Consider the following 21,128-nt stretch of genomic DNA (forward strand, 5'->3'; position numbering starts at 1 on the left):
TTTCTGTAGACCATTTTATCAGTTCCTCTAACTCTTTGTTAGTCAATGTTTTTTTTTTCTCTATGGCTCTCAATTAATTCTTCAATTTTTTCCTCAAGGCTGTCGACGAAGCCTTCACCACCCACTTGCCTGGTCACCTGAACAATGCGTTTCACTTCTTTATCAATGGTCAGGAAACCCTTAAAATCATTCACACATTCTTTCCATAGGTTTTGCCAATATGCATTGACTGTTTCAGGCTTGATTGCATCCATTGCCTGCTTTAATATAAGCAATGCAATCGGCAGTGTTGAAGGACTTCCAGCACATTAAGATTGGGATTAGCATCCACAGTGCTACGTGTCCGTGAGAACGTAAGCCTCTTATACGTGGCCTTGAAACAGCGAATCTTGCCTTGGTTGAGAGGATGGAGGTGGTATTGGCAGGGGGGGAGAAAGACTACTTCAACGTCGTTATGCGCAAACCGGAGTGCCACAGGGTGGCCAGGAGCATTGTCTACGATCAGCAACACTTTAAAGTCAAGTCCTTTCTCTTTGAGGTACCGCTTGACCTCCAGAATGAAACACTTGTGGAACCAATCCAGAAATAATGCTGCCATCACCCAAGCATTTTTATTTGGTTGCCAGAACACAGGCAGGAGATTTTTGTTCTTGCCTTTTAGGGCACGGGGATTTGCAGCCCTGTAGAGCAAGCCCGGCTTTATTAAATGCCCAACTGCATTGCCACAAAGCAACAGTCACACGGTCTTTAGCTGCTTTGAAGCCAGGGGCTTGTCTTTCTGATTTCGAAGTGAAAGTGCAGTTGGCATTTTTTTCCAGAAGAGCCCAGTCTCGTCAGCATTAAAAACTTGTTCCAGAAGATAGCCCTTTTCTTCTATGATTTTCTTTAATTGTTCAGGGTAGGCTTTTGCTGCCTTTTCATTGGCAGAGGCAGCTTCACCAGTGGTCTGCACATTTTTGAGGTTGAAGCAGTTCCTAAAACTGTTAAGCCAACCGTGGCTGGCTTTGAATTCCTTCTCCTCAGAAGTCTGTCCCTCTTCAGCGGGAGGTTTGAACAGCGTGTAGAGGCCAAGAGCCTTTTCTCGCAACATGTTGCCATCGTTAGGCACATGTTTACGGTTCATGTCTTCTAGCCATAAGTTTAATGCCTTTTCAGTCTTCAGTCTTGGAGCACTTGATGCCACAGCTTGATGAATTTTTCTCTCTAATCTTGATGGCACGGATGCTAGATTCGCTGTGGCCATATTTACGCGCCGCGGAGACTAACATACCGTCTCTCAAAAGTCCAACACAGCCAGTTTTTTCTCCAGTGTTAGAACAGATCGCTGTTTCTTCAGTTGATCACCAGATGAAGTAGTTGGCTTGCATTTAGGGGCCATGTTGTACGAAAAATACGTATAGTATCTTTAAATACTAGAATCCCACTCCAGTGCAGTGAGATGCTCACTATATGAGGCACGAGGGAACTGAGACTGACTGGGGGAACAGTAGATTCATGTCTCCCATCTCACGCTCACTCCAGGGCATACGCTCATTGAGTGGAATGGTGAGCGGAATCGCCCGCACTATTTACAGGTACCTTATTTTTCTTTGCCAAGCGCGTATAGTTGAATTGATGTAAGTTAAATGCGGGTATGATGTGATTCGCCTGTACTGTAAAAAGACTATTGGCTGTAACTCAGGTCAACTAATTCTCTGATCATAAGAGAATCTGCTTTTAATATAACACCAGAGGATTGGCAAAGCCTCTCCATCAATGGATGTACTTTGCAGCGCAGTTTTAGTAAGCTTCCTTTTCATTGTTGATAAAGTCTGAAATCCTAACAAAAGCTCAAAAGGGTTCTTCATCGCTGGAATTTTTTCAGTCAAGACTGGATGCTTTTCTAAAAGGCATCATCTAATTCACCCAGGAATTGTGGGGGTGGAGTGGAGAGTAGTTCTGATTTCCAGTGTAACATAAGACATAGATCAGTCTGGTGCCTTCTAGCCTTAGAGTCTATCAGTCTATGAAATACACAAGTGATCATAGAATCCATAGAATATCAGGGTTGGAAGGGACCTCAGGAGGTCATCTAGTCCAACCCCCTGCTCAAAGCAGGACCAATACCCGACTAAATCATCCCAGCCAGGGCTTTGTCAAGCCTGACCTTAAAAACTTCTAAGGAAGGAGATTCCACCACCTCCCTAGGTAACGCATTCCAGTGTTTCACCACCCTCTTAGTGAAAAAATTTTTTTCCTAATATCCAACCTAAACCTCCCCCACTGCAACTTGAGACCATTACTCCTTGTTCTGTCATCTGCTACCACTGAGAACAGTCTAGATCCATCCTCTTTGAAACCCCCTTTCAGGTAGTTGAAAGCAGCTATCAAATCCCACCTCATTCTTCTCTTCCTCAGACTAAACAATCCCAGTTCCCTCAGCCTCTCCTCATAAGTCAAGTATTTCAGTCCCCTCATCATTTTTGTTGCCCTCCACTGGACATTTTCCAATTTTTCCACATCGTTCTTGTAGTGTGGAGCCCAAAACTGGACACAGTACTCCAGATGAGGCCTCACCAATGTCGAATAGAGGGGAACGATCATGTCCCTCGGTCTGCTGGCAATGCCCCTACTTTTACAGACCAAAATGCCATTGGCCTTCTTGGCAACAAGGGCACACTGTTGACTTATATCCAGCTTCTTGTCCACTGTAACCCCTAGGTCCTTTTCTGCAGAACTGCTGCCTAGCCATTCGGTCCCTAGTCTGTAGCCATGCATGGGATTCTTCTGTCCTAAGTGCAGGACTCTGCACTTGTCCTTGTTGAACCTCATCAGATTTCTTTTGGCCTAATCCTCTATTTTGTCTAGGTCCCTCTGTATCCTATCCCTGCCCTCCAGCGTATCTACCTCTCCTCCCAGTTTAGTATCATCCGCAAATTTGCTGAGAGTGCAATCCACACCATCCTCCAGATCATTTATGAAGATATTGAACAAAACCTGCCCCAGGACCGACCCTTGGGGCACTCCACTTGATACCGGCTGCCAACTAGACATGGAGCCATTGACCACTACCCATTGAGCCCGACAATCTAGCCAACTTTCTATCCAGTTTATAGTCCATTCATCCAGCCCATACTTCTTTAACTTGCTGGCAAGAATACTGTGGGAGACCGTGTCAAAAGCTTTGCTAAAGTCAAGGAACAACACGTTCACCACTGTCCCCCTCATCCACAGAGCCAGTTATCTCGTCGTAGAAGGCAATTAGATTAGTCAGGCATGACTTGCCCTTGGTGAATCCATGCTGACTGTTCATGATCACTTTCCTCTCGTCTAAGTGCTTCAGAATTGATTCCTTGAGGACCTGCTCCATGATTTTTCCAGGGACTGAGGTGAGGCTGACTGGCCTGTAGTTCCCAGGATCCTCCTCCTTCCCTTTTTTAAAGATGGGCACTACATTAGCCTTTTTCCAGTCGTCCAGGACTTCCCCAGATAGCCATGAGTTTTCAAAGATAATGGCCAATGGCTCTGCAATCACAGCCGCCAACTCCTTTAGCACTCTCGGATGCAGCGCATGCAGCCCCATGGACTTGTGCTTGTCCAGCTTTTCTAAATAGTCCCGAACCACTTCTTTCTCCACGGAGGGCTGGTCACCTCCTCCCCATGCTGTGCTGCCCAGTGCAGTAGTCTGGGAGCTGACCTTGCTCATGAAGACGGGCAAAAAAAGCATTGAGTGCATTATCTTTTTCCACATCCTCTGTCACTAGGTTGCCTCCATCATTCAGCAACGGGACCACACTTTCCTTGACTTTCTTCTTGTTGCTAACATACCTGAAGAAACCCTTCTTTTTACTCTTAACATCTCTTGCTAGCTGTACTGTACTGTAAATATTTACTTTATGAATGAACCTCTAATTTTGGTAAACTTTTTAGGAATCTCATGCATACATGTAGATGACCTTCTGTGGAAGGATTTGTTTATTTGCATATTTGTTTATATACATATATAGCGGACTTTCATTTTTGATTAAACTTTTTTATGCCGACACATAGCCCACTATCTTCAAAAAATGAATCCCCAAGTGCAGTGGAGCAGCTTTCAACACACCAGTTGAGGGTATGGGGAGCATTTTTGTCACTAGTTTTGGCAGCTGACCTGACCCACAGCATAATTTTAGAATAACCTCAAATCTTGTAGATGCTGTTTTTGCTCCAGTGATCCTTGCTGGCAGAGCACACTGTGTGGCTCGACTCTGTATGTTGTTGTGAGAGGGGAGGGGTTAGAAGTGTGTAACCAGTTCTAAACCAGCCAGGGATTCCCCCCACACTTGGGAAGATCCTCATTTGCCCACTTAAGGCAACTTTAAGTCCCCTTTGCACCATTTAACCAGTGCAAATTAGATTTTTGGTAACACTAAGGATTTGCCTTACCACACCGGGTCTAATGTATTAAGACGTCAAGAGAGACAAGGTGATAATAAGAGGACTGAAGAAGGAGAGAACAGTGTAAGCAATAAATCCTAACATTGTTCATGAATTGCACTCTCCCTTGCCTCATGTTAAGTAAATCTAACTAGCTTGTTGGATTCTGAGGAAGGAGCTGTGTCATAATTCTCTATGTATATTCTCCCCCTATGGAATTGTAGACAAATGTCAAAGAAGTTCACTGTAGCACTTGGATTGTTGTTGATATACTTATCTTAAAAGTGTAATGGGGGAAACCACATTTGTCATGTCTGAAGTACAAAAGACTCAGAGGCAGTGTCATACAGCATGTGGGAGTGTGGACTTCCATTCTGCGTTTTGCAACACACAGTATGTGCTGCAGGGGTGTGTGTGTGGGTTATCTATCTGAGATGCCTTTGGTTTGGTGGGGGGGGGGGTCCCAATTTGAGTTTTTATAAAGAGGCCTGATTTTCAAAAAGTCTGTGATATCTTAATGTTAGTACAAGCTATTTGTGATGGGGTAGAGTATGGGATTAAATCCCATTTTTTCACTAGATTACTCTGAAAGGAAGGTTTAAAAAAATCATGCTTCTGTTTGAAAACCTCATACCCTATTGTTTATAGGTAACAAGTGAGGAAATATCTTTCTCATTTTATTCATTTAAGGGCACTTTGTGTAAAATTAGTTACACTTCTGTCCCTGTGTAGGTGACCTGTTTCATCTTTTGGTTGTGTGGATCTCTTGTATTGCAACATGGGAGATAAACCTAGGCAATGACTGTAAAACCTCAAAAATTGACAAAAGAAATGAGCAGCAGATGCCTTCAGTATGAGATCTTGGACAGGGACTTAGAAACAACCCAGGTCTCTCTACCCTGCTACTGTCTGGCTGTTAGATCCTTAGTAAGTCACTTGAACTTTTTGTTCCTCTGTTTTCCCCCTAGCCTTTGTCTTGTCACTAATAATTAATATTGCGGTGGTGCCAAGAAGCCCACTGTACTAGGTGCTGTACAGATACTTAAGAGACAGTCCCTGCCTCAAGGAATGTCTTCCAATCTAAGTAGAAGAGAATAAACAACAGATGCATGTAACAGACAAGGGAAGCGCAAAGTAACAAGGAGAGAAAACTGCTTGCTCAAAAAGCAAGTGGTTACAACATACTGGTTTGCTAACTGCTTAGGTGCTGCCAGAAAAACTGTATAACTGCTCACTGTATTTCTACAACCTCAAAAAAACAACGGGACAGTGATTTCAGTTGTGGCCACTAGGTGCTATTGGAATACAAATAAGGTATCTTAAAATACTTATTTGAAACTGACTAGATTTCATGTTTGAAAGAGGTGAGTGAGACCATATCGATTGTTGGACCAACTTCTGTTGGTGAAAGACCAGCTTTTGAGCCACACAGAGCTGTTCGGGTCTGGGAAAGGTACTTACACTGCATTTAACAACAGATTTCATGTTGACTGCCACTATTTTAATGAATATATTTTTAAGTAGAAATGGTTCTTAATCTATTTTCTCAAATTACTTTTCCCCTCTAGATGTCAAGAAAGATTGGTCAGATCATGCGCTATGGTGGGAAAAGAAGAGAACCTGGCTCCTTAAAACTCACTGGACCTTGGATAAGTATGGCATACAAGCTGATGCTAAGCTCCAGTTCACGCCTCAACACAAATTACTCCGCCTTCAGCTTCCAAATATGAAGTATGTGAAGGTGAAAGTGAATTTCTCTGATAGAGTCTTCAAAGCTGTCTCTGACATCTGTAAGACGTTCAGTAAGTATCCGATACTTAGAAAACTAAGAGGCCTTCTTCTGGTATCTAGACAGCTGTAATTGCTTAGTCAGTTTAAAGTGGCATTTATCTGCAGTGTCCGCCTTGTGGAAAATCAAATGTGAAGTTTAACTTTTTTTCCTGTCTTGGGTTACACATGCTGGTGCTACCTGATGTTAGTGGGGTTTTATTTTCCCCCTTTGTTTTACTGTCTGACAACAATCTGGGAATAAAATAACTTGGTTTTTATGAAAATCCAGTCGTGTAGGTGTAATTACTTAGTTGAAAGTCTACAAGTACTCCTTTTCTTTTTATAAACTTAAGGACCATCAATTATCTTAATTGGTAAAAAAAAAAAAAAAATATTTTGCCCCTCAAGATAAAACATAATTTTTAACAAATACAACCTAGAGAAACAGTCCTTATTAAACAAGGCTGTACTCAAATTTTGTCATTTTGTTAAAATTGTTGGAGTTGCCTCTTAATTTGGATGTAAAATCACACTGGATAACTTTATTTAAAAAAAGCCAATTTCAGTTTAGAGGCTGACTTGTTGTTTATCTGCCAGGCTCACTGCTTCTCCAATGGAGAAGCAAATTAGTGATCAAATGAGGGTATTTCACCACAGAACTATTTGGTATTTCACCACAGAACTGTCTGGTGCATTGGTTCCATCTTCCCCTGCTGAACGTACTTTTGTTTTTGTTCTGCCTGATGCATGTAGAACAGTGTGCCCAAAGCCTATGGATAGCATTGAAAAATATATCTATCCCTCCTACCCCTGGCTGAAAGAGAGACTCTAGGAACCCTCTACCTGTACACTAGGCTTACCGCTGATGTGATTGCACTTCACTTCAAAGCTCCTGTGGAGATCCCCCCACTACCTGTCCTGGGTGTTCATGGGTCTCCAGGGTCTAGTCCTTCTCTCTTCACTTGCCAAATTGTGCATATTAGTAATACATTCTGATTTGGAGGAAGTATGTGTAAGAGGTAGATATATGTAAATGTCTAACTTAGGTTTTTTACTTCAGTTTCGTGGTTACTGCCTTCTAGTTACCATTTCCTCATCGCAGTCTGTGTTAGTCTTGCTTATGTGGGAGGATTGCATTGCTTTCCTTCACTCAAGGGCAGTCTCCGTTCCAAAAGGAAATGAGCATCAGAGTGCTGTCTTCCGAATCGGAGTGTGCAATTTGAGCTTTGTCATAGTAAATCTATTTTGGTTTTCAAAAAGAAGATATGGATTACTCTTGGTTGACTCATGTCATTAGGCAGGAAGTGTTCAGCTATAAGTGAACTGTTACGACATGGCCCCCAATACATAAATAACAATGTTATCCACAAGCTATGAAGCTGATTAAGATTCTTTATAGTAGCCTTTTTACTGCTGTTTTAATGGCAACTGAAAATTGCTACTTTTTAAAAAAATAAAGCTTAACCAGCATTATTTTAGAATAAATACCTTGTTTTTACTTTTTTAAGACCTTACCTATCTAGGTATTAAACTCTTTCTTGCTAAAGATGTCACGAGGTCCTGCTTTGTTGCTAGTGAATTTTTGTAACAATGAGTCACATCAGGAGAGTCTGATGTAGACAGTCACCCAAGGAAAGCTTTTTTTTTTTCTTCTTCTTCTTCTTACTAGCTGGTGCCACAAAACATTCAGAACCTTAAAAGGGCTCAAACTGTAGTACTTATTTTGTTGGGGTTTTTTTTGGTGTATATTTTAAGAAGGAAACTTTCAGAAGTCCCTTAGTTTTGAGAGTTTGGAAATAACTTTTCTTCCATCCTACTCTACAGCAACCTTCTGTAGGTGAGAGGTAACTCTTCATTGCAACTGGGTGCTATGCAGGAAACACTCGCAATCTCTTGCCTCTCTTCTCCCTGCCACCCCCCAACCTTTTGAAGAGTTTGAGTACTGAGACATGTTGGTTTTGCAGAATTTCTTCCCAGTCCAAGACGACAGAGAATGCCCACTCAGTAAGTGGGCTGATTGTTTTGTCTTGTCAAATCTGCCCAGGGAGTATTTGTTACTGAATGTCTGAGGGGAGAAAGCCAGTTATCCCAAGCATGGATTCACATTTTTCTTACTGAGAAAAGAATCTAAAAGGTCCCCTGGGTGTGAGAATGGGGTCTCTAAAAAATCAAATGCCCTGCTGTTCTTAAACTACTTATTGGCTGGTTAGATGAGGTGAAGGTTCTGGGTTTGTTTTTTCATTTCCCCTAAAAGGTGTGGGTAGCAGGAACCTAACTAAGCCCCTTGGGCAAACAATCTGAACTATATTGCTCAAAACATTAAGGGTTTCCACCAGCATCCTCTGTTCTTCCCTAGTGGCTCGCTGAGTATTAGACTTGGTTTTAGGGGGGCTAGCTCATCCCAGCTCTTTACAATACCTCTTCTCCTGGGGCATGGAGTTGTGTGTGCAGGAGGTTCCTCTCTTTTTAAAGAACCCCTGGATTTTACTCGACCTGACATGTCGGACAACAAGTTTAGCTTCCCAGAAAAGAAACCTACATCTAGTTCCAGTTTTGGGGAAACTGAAGAACGGTTTCCTTTGTATACTGAGTAGTAAGCCCAAGCCTTCCTTCTCAGCCCTAAGCATGGGTTCAAAGACTTTGAGCAATCTCCCTTCTGCTTGCATCAAGGGAAGTCTGAAAGAGGTTGCATTTTATTTTTCAACCCAGTAGGAAGCTGCCATCTTGGCTTCTTGTGTCATTTTCCATCATTTCTCAAGGGTATCCTGTTTGTGTTTTTTCTCGCGCTTCTTTTGCTCTCCAGAATGTCTTCTCTCTCCTGCCCTTTTCCCAGGTCAGGAGAAAGAGGAATAGGGAATATAAAACTCTAAAAGGAGATGATGGGTTAAAAAGCATTTCCTATGTTGCAGTTCTCTACTGCTGCCAATCTCTGTAGTATCTGAGTGCAGATGGGGGAGAGGCTAATTTTTGTAGCCAGTATTTTGCTGATTATTTTGAGATTTGTCCAGTTTAACCCTGAAAATAGCCAATAGTAATCCCACCAGTGGTACTTACCTTCCTGCAGTGTTCCCTTTTTATCTGACTTTAAAAATGGAGCAATTTATAATCCAGTGTTGTCTGAATCAGAGTGCAGGAGAAAAACTGTTTTAATGACTAAATCACTCCCTTGTGTTTTGGCTGTAATGGTACGCTTACTTCTAACCCCCAGAACACTTAGGATCCACTGAATTGTATAGTTAAGTGACTGTAATCCTTGATGCTGTGAATCATGGTGAGCAAGCTAGTTAAGTAGTTATATTTTTAGAACATTACATTTAACAGGTGTATTGTTGTTGCATTTGAAAGGTGAATTTATTTATTAAAATTACGAAATGTCAGAATTAAGGTTGCACAGTGCACCTTAATTTGGCCCCTTGTATGCCTGCGTTATGCTAATTACATGATCACATACTATTTTTCTTTTCCAAACGACCCCTGTTCAATTCCATGCACAGGATTGTCACTGCTCACTTAATGAGCAGTAATGGAATATTTTTGTATTCTCAGGTTTCAGAGTAGCAGCTGTTAGTCTGTATCCACAAAAAGAAAAGGAGTACTTGTGGCACCTTAGAGACTAACAAATTTATTTGAGCATAAGCTTTCGTGAGCTACAGCTACTTTTTTCTTTTTGTATTCTCAGTGTTCAGTGTGTCTCATCCTTTATTGATTGCACACTATATACAATCTATGTATTCAGAGCAGAAGTATTAATTTCCTCATGAGGGTTTCTGTGGTGCTCATCATTGCAGAATCTGAGTGCTTCACAAATAATATTTTATTTTCACAGCCCCCCCCCCCCCCCTTGAGATGAGGTGGTATTACTATCCCCATTTTATAGATAAGGATCTGAGGCACGAAGACAAAGGTCAAAAGTATCCACTAATTTTGGGCACCCAATTTGGAATGTCTTGAATCGGTTTTCCCTCCCCCAAGTTTACTTAGCATTGTAGAGCACTTTCAGAGCGCTACTCCCACCAATTTCAGGTACAATTGTGAGTGTTCTGCATGTCTGCAAATCAGACCCTACAGTCTCCATTCCAGCACCCAGAAAATGAGGAATACACAAATAGTGACCACCTCTGGAAAGTTTTTGTTTGTTTAAGCAATTTGACTAGCATCACATAAGAACTCTGGAACAGGAAGCGATAGGATTCAGTTCCCTAGGGCAGTATTTAAGTGCCTTAACCATGAGACCGTTCTTTCTCTTCCTCTAATCCCCTGTGTCATTCACTACACATCTTCCAACAGGAGACCTGTCTGAGCTGCTCAGCAAGTAGGTCCATAGCAGCTGCTGAGGGGGAAGAACTCCTAGCAGGATCCATACTACACAATCCACACCTGAGTGTGCAGGTTGTGGAGCCCCCATTGGTGCACCAGAGGATGGTTCTGGCTGGTGGTATCAGACTCTGACCTCCTAGACTATGATGAGAGGGAGTGCGTGTGCTTCTTACCATCCATTTCCTCGCTGTCGTGTCCTGCCCTCACACCAACTGGCGGGACCTGCTGCCACCTGAGGAGGGCAAGGAACCCCTGTGGACCAACCTTTACTCCACAGCCCTCTAGGGATATTAGTAGGCAGCTTTTCCACGGAGCCATGAGCGCAGGCGTGTACCTGGCACAGTCCACAAACTCCCCCAACATCAGTCTGTCTTTTGCAGCAAGAGGGAGACACTGGCACGCCTCTATGTAGGGTGCGTCAGGTTGCAGCCCTTCTTTTGGCTCCTCCAGAACCTCTTACTGAGGTTCTGGCTGTACTTTTCCCTGCACTTCCTCATTTATGCACACCCCATCCATGGCCCCACAAAGTTGCAGGACCTCCTCAACCTCCTCCTGGCACCAACCAAGATGGCCATCCATCAGTCCAAGAAGAGGAAGCTGGGGGAGAGGGAGAGCGGTGCGCTTTACGACTGTGGGGCTTATTTCTGTTCCCTTGTTTGGTCACATCTCCAGGCAGAGGTCCTCTGGGCTGTCCCCTCTGACTCCCTAGTGGACACTGCTTTGAGTTCTCTGCTTGGTGTCTCCCTCTGGATCCTTTGACATAATTCACGCCCCTGTTTCTTCATAGGAGACAAGCCTTTAGTTGTGGGTAGGCTTAGACTTGTCTGTGCCAGTACAACAAATAGTAAATATCTTCCAAGTTGTGCACAAAATATGAGACAGGTCCTTCAGACAACATCCCTAATTCATCCCCAGAGCAGGTCCATCCGAAGTACTGAATAAGGCAGGTGTCTATATTTTAAAAAAAATCATGTAATTAAACACCCATGCATGTGATATGCAATTAAACTCCTATGCCCAAGGTGGCCAAAGTAAGATTGCAAAGGCAATCTGAATTCTGGCATTTCCTGACTTGTGAGTGCTTGACTTTTTGCCACTTTACTTAATGGTGTGTGTTTTTTAACAGTTTGTCTGCAATTTCCTAGCCTTTTCTAAAAAAAAAAAAAAAGCAAACTGAAGAAACAAATTCCATCATGTGGCATCCGTTGACAATCATAAGGGTCACTGGCAGGGTTTTAAATGCTCTGCCTAGACTTTACTCCATTAGTTTAAGCAGCAAACGATAGCAGTAGAAGGTTATAATCCTCTGTAAACCAGCACTGAGTGGGATCACGTGCCCTCTTTGCCACAGGGTTTCACAGATACTTGCTGACAGCAAAAGAACAGTGAGATTCAGGAATCCTGGGTTCCCTAAAAGGGAACGTGCTCTATTTTTCTGGTACAAACTCTTCTGCCCATTTTCCCCCACAAGCTTAACCCCTTCTGCTTCTATTTTCTCCCACTATTCCCCCCTCCAGTCTTGATCTCAGTCCCAGCCTCTGCTGCTCAGCCTTCTCATTCCAGTGCTAGTCTTGTTGCCCAGCCGTTCCCCATTTTCTCCCACTCCTGGCTTCTCATCTGATCACTCTCTTCTTCCCACAGCCTCCTGTCACCCCTCCATCCCCATGCTCTGTCCCCCTCCTTAGGCTTCTTCCCCGATTTGTGTGCACCCCAGCTTCTTGTCCCACTCTGCTCAGCCGGTTCTAGTTCTCGCTCTGCATCACTGACATTCACTCTGCTTTTCTTCTGGTCTGTCTCCCCTCCCTGGTTCTCTGTCCTCTTGTCCCCCTTTTGAATTGAGCAGCCTTCTCTTCCCCACTGCGTGGGTGGCAGCAGGTAAACATTGAAAGCAGAGGAGAGACCGATTCCTTGCTTTTGGTTCTGGTGTCCAGATCAGGTAAGTCCTGCCGAGGCTGGAGCATACCCAGTGTGGATGGAGTCTTCAGGAAATCAAGCTGTGAAGGTCTAGTGAGTCTCTGAGCATGTGCAAACTGATTTTTATCCCTCCTCCCCCCCGCCAAAGGCTTAACTTGCGCAGATTTTCATGAGGATGGCGAAAGGCAGGTTGCTGGCACAAATGTGATCACCTGCTCCAAAGCATGGGGCTGCCAGTGTTGTTCAAAGAAATAGTTGCCTGAGGTTTTTAACATAGGCAGAACAATGTGTTTTTCCCTAGCCTCATTCTTGGGTACAGCCAAACTGTTGTGGCTAGAATTTCACAACCCTCTTCATACCCCACCCCCCCCACCAAAAAACAAACAAACAAACAAAAGAAAACCTGGCAGTTTTTATAAGCCTCTGAAAACAGGAGCTGTTTATAATAAGTTGTGCTGGGCAATCTTAACTAGAGGCTGTGTTACCAGTTGTATGTGCAATAGAGATCTCCTTCTGTTTGCTTCCCCTCTGAATATTTTCTCCTTGCTTTCCTCCTGTTTAGAAATTTAGCTTCTTGACATCTTTGTTCAGAAGGACCTGAATAATAATGGCAAAAGCTGTAACTTGAATTGCAACTTCTCCCTTAGGGAGGGGGATGTTTATTTTAAACCTCTCCCATGGAGAGCTATAGCACTGTGTGTCCTCGCTATCCAGGTCATCAAAATCTTGCTAAGCATGTCCAATAGGAGAGAGAAGCAAGGGCGGCGAGGTGTTGGGGGGAGGAAAAGAAGAGAGCCATGTCTGAGAGTGTTACAGAACAGAGAGAAGAAAAGGGGCCAAAAAGATCCACTTTAGCTATTCTGGATATTTGTCGCTTGAATATGAAGACTGATGGGCAGCAAAGTTCAAAAGCTGACTCTTGGAACATGGGGAAGGCCACTCTTCTGTACCTTGCAGCAGTGCCTTGAAGTTATCTTAAGTGGCTTGTTTGGGTGTTTTTTAGTCACTGTTGAGGGGGCGAAAGGGGAGGTCTCTTCCTCAGAACAAAAACGGTAAGGCTAAGAATCTTGGGCAGAATTTACTGCACTAGAAGAAGACGTGTCAAAAGAGTAATAGACCAGGAATGAGGGGTGTGTGTTTGTTTGTTTAATCAATGGAACTGCGTAGCTAGGCATGGAGTAACTGGCTCTTGAGCTCCATACTGTTAATGGTAGTTCACAAAGTATTTGAACTATTTTCTGTGATATGCTACGTGTCATGGCTGACAATGCAATTACACTGAATATAAATGAATTACTTGGACGTTTATGGCATAGTGTCACCATAACTCTCTGCTGTCTTGCAATGAATGTGATAATGCAGTGCATGACTGATTTTTTTGCAATGAACCCATTTTCTGGAACGGGCCTTAATAGTAGGGAACTATTGTCTTCCAGCAGTTTATAAAATGAATGCATTGTAAACTTCTGGCACTGCTTCCATTACAATTACACCCTTCTTCGCAATCAAGGTCTTGAGGGGCCTAGCATATTGGTTTCAATACAGTCAATTAGCTATAGTTTCTTATAGCGAACAGCATCATATCTATTACAGTAGCCACTTTGTTAAAAAAACAAGAGCTGGAACTTGGTAGACTGGCTCATGAAGTTTTGACAAAAGCCTTTTGTGACTATGTGTATTAGCTGGCCTCTAGACTTCTAGAAACACATTTTTAAACTCAACTTTTAAAACCAATGTGCCCTTCTAGTGTATTAATATAGACAGGTAATTGATTAGACTGCACAAGATGAATAGGATAAAGTAATTCCCAAGGACTACTACGGTCATTGACAGGTGACTTTTACCCCCTCTTCTCTTCCTTTGATGCTCTTCTGAGACAGCAGGTGTTGCTTCCTCCCCCATTGGATCTGGTGGACAGGTCACCTCATGGGAGTAACTCTGCACATATGATCTTGTGAGATTAGAAGGTATGGCAGGAGTCATGACCCTTTTGTCTGTACACATTGCTGCTGTAGCCCTTGGACTTCACTAGCAGCTTGCCCAAAAGATTTGGGACACTTTTTTTTACTTCTCAGTTCTGGCCTCTGGTGGCAGGAGTGAGTAGAATTTGCTGCTGCAATGTGCCTGAGATCTGGCTTCCTGCCACCCTACTGTGCTGAAGGCCCTGTGGAACTGAATGGGCTTTACCAGACAAGTGAAGGGTCTAATGGCCCAAAGGGCAGAATCTACCAGATGCCTCCCCAATTACCCCAAGACATGGGAATATAATTCCTAGAGTAGGGCCTGTGAGAATAGAAGTGAGACCTATCCCTACCTCCCGTGTCCAGTGATAGAATTTCTCAGGCAGGTGTTCTTGCTGACAGTTCATTTTGGAACAGAACCTGTAGGGCAATAAGGTGCTGAAGACTTCACCTGAAAAATTTAATCTCACAGTAGGGACTATAGAGAAAGTAAAACTCTGCTTTTTAAAAAACAATTTTTGTGTGCCTGTATGAGATCCTACCTGTAAGGATAACACCTTTGCAGTTCTGTATTCTTATTTTGCTTTCCCCTAGATACAGATTGATGGGAGATGCTGTATTGTAGGGTATACTGTACTTATGAGACGGATAAGGAGATTATGTGCCTTCTCCTCTCAGACTCCTCTGATTTTTTTCTATGCAGCAAACAACTCCTAAAATATTCCTATTCATTTTAGGATATAGCTGTGGAGTTTGGACAGCCCTTTCTTGTGCAGGAGTCTGCAGTGTGAGTGGGGAAAATCTCTCACTTCAGTTTAGACTGTAAGCTCTTCAGGGTGGAGAACGTGACTGCCGTGCACTGTACAGCACTGCTGCTGCTCAGGAGAAATAACTCTGTATGTAAGATTGCAGAAGTCTTAGTGGTGGCTGAATGCGTCACATAACTATTCACAGGAACAGCCTGCATTGCATAATGGCTTTATTTGATTATGGGGCCATGGAAACCTTGCGTATTCCCATGCCCTTTTACAGCTTTCTTGCAGGAGGCTCCCACTTACTCCGCTGCTGCCTACAGCAGTTACCAGTATTCTGGAAGGAATAAGAGGCCCAAGGCAGGAAATTTTATCTGCTGCGAGAGGAAAAGCAAACTGTAAATTGCAAATGCAAAGGATTTCTCCATTGCTTCTGCTGTTCCTGCCCATAGTTCTGGTCCTGGAGCTGTAGAGTGAGGCTGACTGTAATACCATTATCTTCTACACAAGGGGAGATGCTATCATTGAGGGAACCAAAATATGAGAGGAGACTGACCCAACTAGGGTGAGGCGATGTACTGGAAGTACACCATAGCCTTGAAAAATTCTTATCCTTCAGTAGTTCAGGCCCCAAACTTATCCTTGGTGGAAGATGAAATGTCATTTGTTTGCCTTCCAAGCATACTTGTTCCCTGGGTCAGAAGTAACTGCGCACTACAGGGATGTCGCTCTTCTCCACGGGGGGGAGGAGTGGTGTGTGACTATATGCTCCCCTTTCTCTTCCTTAGTCTTGGAAAGGGAGGAAATAAATAGGAAGTGGAAGTGCCTAGAAGAAAATTCCCTTCCCCGCCCTGAAGTAAGAAATAAAATTGGAGAGAGATGATGCATGGGTACAGGGAGAAGGAAGCTGTGCAGAAAAGGCATGTTTGTTCAGCTACCTGTGCGATTCTTTGATAGAACTCAAACACATTGCTACTAAAATGTATATCTTCCTGTATTATATAGAGGCACTAATTTAATCCTGCAATACAGGTTAGTTAAATTACTGCAGTCTACTCCATGCTGAAATTGTCAGTGCTGACATGTCTGTTCTTTTATTAGTTCTTGTGTTGCAATCTGCCGGGAGAGGACATTTAATTTAATATAACAAGCTGCCATACGCTGTATGATTGATGGACAAGGGGAAAGCTAAGAGGAGTAAAATCTGGTTCATTCCTAACAAACTAGTGTTGCATATGACCACTAAATGCAAGCTGATACTGTGGCACGGGCATTTTGAAGGGCAGTGATGCAAGTAGAGCTGTGGAATACAAATCTTCTCAAGTAGTCTAGACACCAAATTTGACCTACCTCTTCAAAATGACGTCTCCTCCAGTATAGAATGTCCTCCAACTTCCTCCAAAAAAAATCCTATTTTTATAAATGTAAATTGCTTGGTGCTCCTAGAAACAAACATATGCTGTTCCCAGAACTTTGCCCATTCTTGCTGATAATACACAAACAAGCAAACATGAAGTAGGTTTTCGCTGAAACTAGAAAAGCTATATTTGCAACTTTTATAAGTAGTGCTCACAATGGAGAGTTAATATAAAACCAGGAGGTGGGGGAGAATGTTATACTGTACTTGTCCTGCTTCTGTTGCAAACATAAAGAAGTCTTGTTATTGATCTCTAAGTAGCATGTTGTAGCTTCTGTATATCTTAGGGTTTTCCAACACTGGCTCAGTCTCTACTTTTCTTAAAGACTGCAAATGGGTAACTGATCATAGGTGCAGCTCCTTCCCTAAAACTGCTCCAAGGGCAGCCTCATCCTGGCGTTCCCGTCTTTCTGTTGCTTTCTGGAAACAAAAATATCAATGGAATGCTGATAAAGCTTTTTGAGTGCTCCAGGGTATACAGCATGGATCTAATGAAAGTCCTTATGACTCTGAGCAATTAATGACACTGGGAAAGCCTCTAAAGAAAAAAGCACTTGAACTAGAGTATACCAGTTTCCATTATAGACAGAGAGCTAATGAAGAATTAACAAAGTATATGTTTGCAGTCTTGCTACCAGGAGAGGATCTGGTAATGATGTAACAATTTCCAAATGTGTTGGAGGGGGATATGAATGGAAGAGAAACTTTCCATTTAAAGGGCCACTGTCAACTTTAAATTTTAGTCTTGTTTTTTCTAAGTACTAATCTGCACTGATCAGTTTTTGTGGCTTTTGCAGTTGCATTTTCCTATATTTAGATGGCCTTTGTCTTATGTATTGTTGTGTGAAAAAAAACCCAGACAAACATACAAAACTGATGACAAAGGAAAATAATACAACTGACTATCCACAAAGTAAGCAAGGTTGGAGGGAAAAAAGATTTCCCTCCTCCCCCTCTTTTCTTCCTGTCAGGTAACCTTAGGTTACATGTAACAAGAATCAGTGGATTTTTTTTCTCCCTTACTGTGAAGTTGGCATGGCCAGTTTTTAAAATAGACTGTGCAGATCATGTTCTGAAGGCACCAGTAAATGCTGGCAAACTTGGTATTGTTGCAGTTCTTACAATTCTCTGTATGGTCTGGTGCAGAGAAGAACTGGATTTACTCACTTTGTTTACTCTAACGAGCTTAATTTAACTCTAACTACACTTCAAGAGGTTTTTTTGGTTGGTTGTTGAGGTTTGGTTTTGTTTTTTAAGCAAAAAGGGCTTTTGTGGGGGAGGGAGGGATATGTGTGTGTACTCTAAAAGGCATCTAGCTAACTTGAGGTAAAAAATTGGGGATCTTATCCCACTTCTGGAAATCATCAGAATGTTTAACAATAGCAGACTGTTCTATTTCTGGACTATCTTATGATATAATACACTTGGCATTGCTGTAGTTCTTCTTTTCTCCTCCTGAGCCCCCTTTTAATTCTGCATGGCTCATAGCTACTTTCTTCACTTCATAGGCAGTAAGTGGCAGGAATGGAAGACTTCAGTATTGAAAAAAGGGGAGGTATCTTAATAAAAATCATTTACAGTTCTATTATAACTGGTGTATTACAACAGCTATCGTGAAACTTCCCTAGGCATTTCCATTCTGTTTAGAGTCGCCTAACTTTTGAGCCTTTTGGGCTAAAATTTTCCACTTCTGATCTCTGCCCAAGTGTAAACTATATTTTGCGTGTTGAAGGTTGAGCAAAACACATGCTAATTTTAAATGAACAGATAGCGAGAACAAAACTACTTTCCCCATTCTCTCATGAACATCAAGATTTTATGATGTTCATTTTATAGTCTCCTCCCTTCCCAATGATTTAAGCGATGGGCTAGGAATATGGTGGCCATAGCTTTTTGAATGGACTTGAGGAGCTGCATGGTTGCAGTGTTAAGAATCTGGAGAGGAGGAGGTTAGAGTATCTGTTCTAGTCCTTCTCTTGCTCCCCCTATCCCTTCAGTCTTTTCATTTCTCACAGCCACATTTTTCAGAGGGTTGGAACCAGATCCAATTTGCCCTGCATCCTCAGAGGTTATTGGACACTTCAAGAGACCTTTCTTTGGAAGAACTGTCCTCAAATTGCTGCTTCTACCTTGGAGGCAAGAGAACAGTTGGCCTTAGCCCAAATAAATGTCTAAACAATTGGCCAACTGCACAATCTGTAATAAATGTACTGAATACAGTGAGCTGCTGTACGCAGCGTGGCAGTGGGGTGTGAATTCTAAGGCGCACCATGTTGTGCACGAAGTGGCCCAGGTAGACCCTGCTGGCGCACACTAAAAGTTCCACAGTGCATGGTAACATAGTACTGTTGAAAACAGGACACTGTTAACATGCACTGAGGAACTTTTTAGTGCATGCCTTCAAGGTTTACATGGGCCAGTTAATGCACGACTGGCTGCATATTAGAATTCACACCCCACTTATGTGTACTACCCAACCATCTATACAAGCCCTGTCTCTTACTATCTCTGACGCAAGTAAATCTCATTAAGAGCATATTCGCAAAAAGAAAAGGAGTACTTGTGGCACCTTAGAGACTAACCAATTTATTTGAGCATGAGCTAGTGAGCTGTGGCTCACGAAAGCTCATGCTCAAATAAATTGGTTAGTCTCTAAGGTGCCACAAGTACTCCTTTTCTTTTTGCGAATACAGACTAACACGGCTGTTCCTCTGAAACCTGTCATAAGAGCATATTGTGACCTGTTGTATGGTCTAATAATGTACAACTGCTAACATAGCTACTGTTTGTTTTTTTTATCACCTCAAGTGACTTGAAAAGCAATATTATTATTATTTATTTATTATTATTATTTTATTTTGCCTTTGGCATTCACTGTAAAACTTGTGGCACCTTAGAGACTAACAAATTTATTCGAGCATAAGCTTTCGTGGGCTACAGCCCACTTCATCGGATACGCAGAATGGAACATATAGTAAGATATATACATACAGATAAGTTGGAAGTTAGCATACAAACTGTGAGAGGCTGATTGATTAGTTAAGTCCATAACTGCATAAACTTAAGCCATGAAACATGGTCCATAGAACTTCACTTGCATGCAGAAAAAGCAGAGTTTTAAGTCTGAAATGGTGATGGGGTGGCTTTTGAGGTTTCATTTTTTCTAAGAATTGTCATGCTGATGTGTAACAGCCCTAACTTCTGACTCACTGGTTCCAGACAATGGTGACCTATCTGAGAAACATTCCCACTTCAAAACACGCTTCCTACTTTAGGGGAATGGCTTCAGCGCTAAAATGAGGATTTCTCCTAGACGCTGGCTGACTGACTGACTGGGCTGCAGTGTGTAGCTTTGAAAAATAAAGTTGTAGAGGATTTGTATGTTTAAACATCTTCCTGATCGTTTAGAGATCCCAGGCATGGGGAGTCTGAATAAATCATACTGTGGAGAAGATTTTTCTCAAGTTCATTTTTCCAACTGGGTTTTAAGCTATGGGAAACCAGCATAAATGTCAACAATTTCAAAGTTTTGAGGTTTCAGAGGGTAGCCGTGTTAGTCTGTATCAGCAAAAAGAACGAGGCGTACTTGTGGCACCTTCGAGACTAACAAATTGATTTGAGCATAAGCTTTCGTGGGCTAAAACGCACTTCAAAGTTTTGAGGGTTCTTCGTGGTATATATTCAGACTGTAGAAATGTGTCATCAGTTGAATGTTCATCTATATTTTCAACATCACTTACTTTGATTTGTGCATGCACATTTAGACTAAAACTCTATGAAATAGCACATTGGGTAGTTGTATCCTTATGTAAAAGTAGCTTCCCTCCCCTCCTTTAGATCTGATGTGACTTATGTTAGCAGAACTTCTAAGATAAGATTTTTGCCTAATCAGGCATGTTAAAATCTGCAATTAGAGTTCTGTTAATCTTCTCATGACTGATAACCTTGCATATTGAGGCAGGCAGTTCCGATCAGAGGACCCTTGTTTCATTTATTTTCATGTCTTCTTTCCCAAGCCCTTTAATCACAAATAATACAAGAACCTTGCAAGTCTGAAGGCAGGAATTTCTCAAACCACAGAGAATTTGGGCCTAAAGACTCGAGTTAAAAAAAAACAGTCCTCTCATTGCTGTTCCTTTGTATTCCTCAAACAATCGGTTTCCTCAAGAATCTGGTTAGGGGAGGGGTGGTCAGTGCTTTGCTGTGGGCTGTGAAAGTTAACCAGTATAGGCACTATCAGGCTGGGGGGAGGGGAGCTGGTGTAGAGAGAATGCCCTGCCACTCACCCCTTCCCATTTAAATCCAGGGTTTCTGCTTAAACTTTTCTACTGATGTCAGCTACTTTGCTGTCAGTGGAGGGAGGTGAGAGGACCAGTCTGTTAGCTAGACAGGTCCCAAAAGATTTAGACTTTAAAAGTCTAATTCCAACACTTGTTTGCTTCCGTGTAGAGTCTATCTAAAGTTCATATAACAAGTCCACACTCTGAAGGTACTTTTTTTTTCTTTAAATCCCAGTCCCCTGGGACTACTTGGGGTGGTGGTCCATGGAAATTACTAATAGTGGTAATAGCACTAAATACTTGAAATCCTGTCTAATGT

At 42.4% G+C, this 21,128-nt stretch overlaps 1 protein-coding gene across 5 annotated transcripts in view; it reads left to right on the forward strand.

Annotated features, from left to right (window-relative positions):
- FERMT2 (FERM domain containing kindlin 2) overlaps positions 1-21,128 on the forward strand; it is a 102,141-nt gene that overhangs the window by 37,843 nt on the left and 43,170 nt on the right. For all 5 annotated transcript variants that reach the window (XM_075129993.1, XM_075129992.1, XM_075129994.1 and 2 more), the window contains one exon: positions 5,967-6,200. In XM_075129993.1, coding sequence (XP_074986094.1) covers positions 5,967-6,200 — 234 coding nt within the window. The remainder of the gene's footprint in view (positions 1-5,966; positions 6,201-21,128) is intronic.

This window comes from Caretta caretta, chromosome 6 (genome assembly GCF_965140235.1).
Source record: "Caretta caretta isolate rCarCar2 chromosome 6, rCarCar1.hap1, whole genome shotgun sequence".
Classification (NCBI taxonomy): Eukaryota; Metazoa; Chordata; order Testudines; family Cheloniidae; genus Caretta; species Caretta caretta.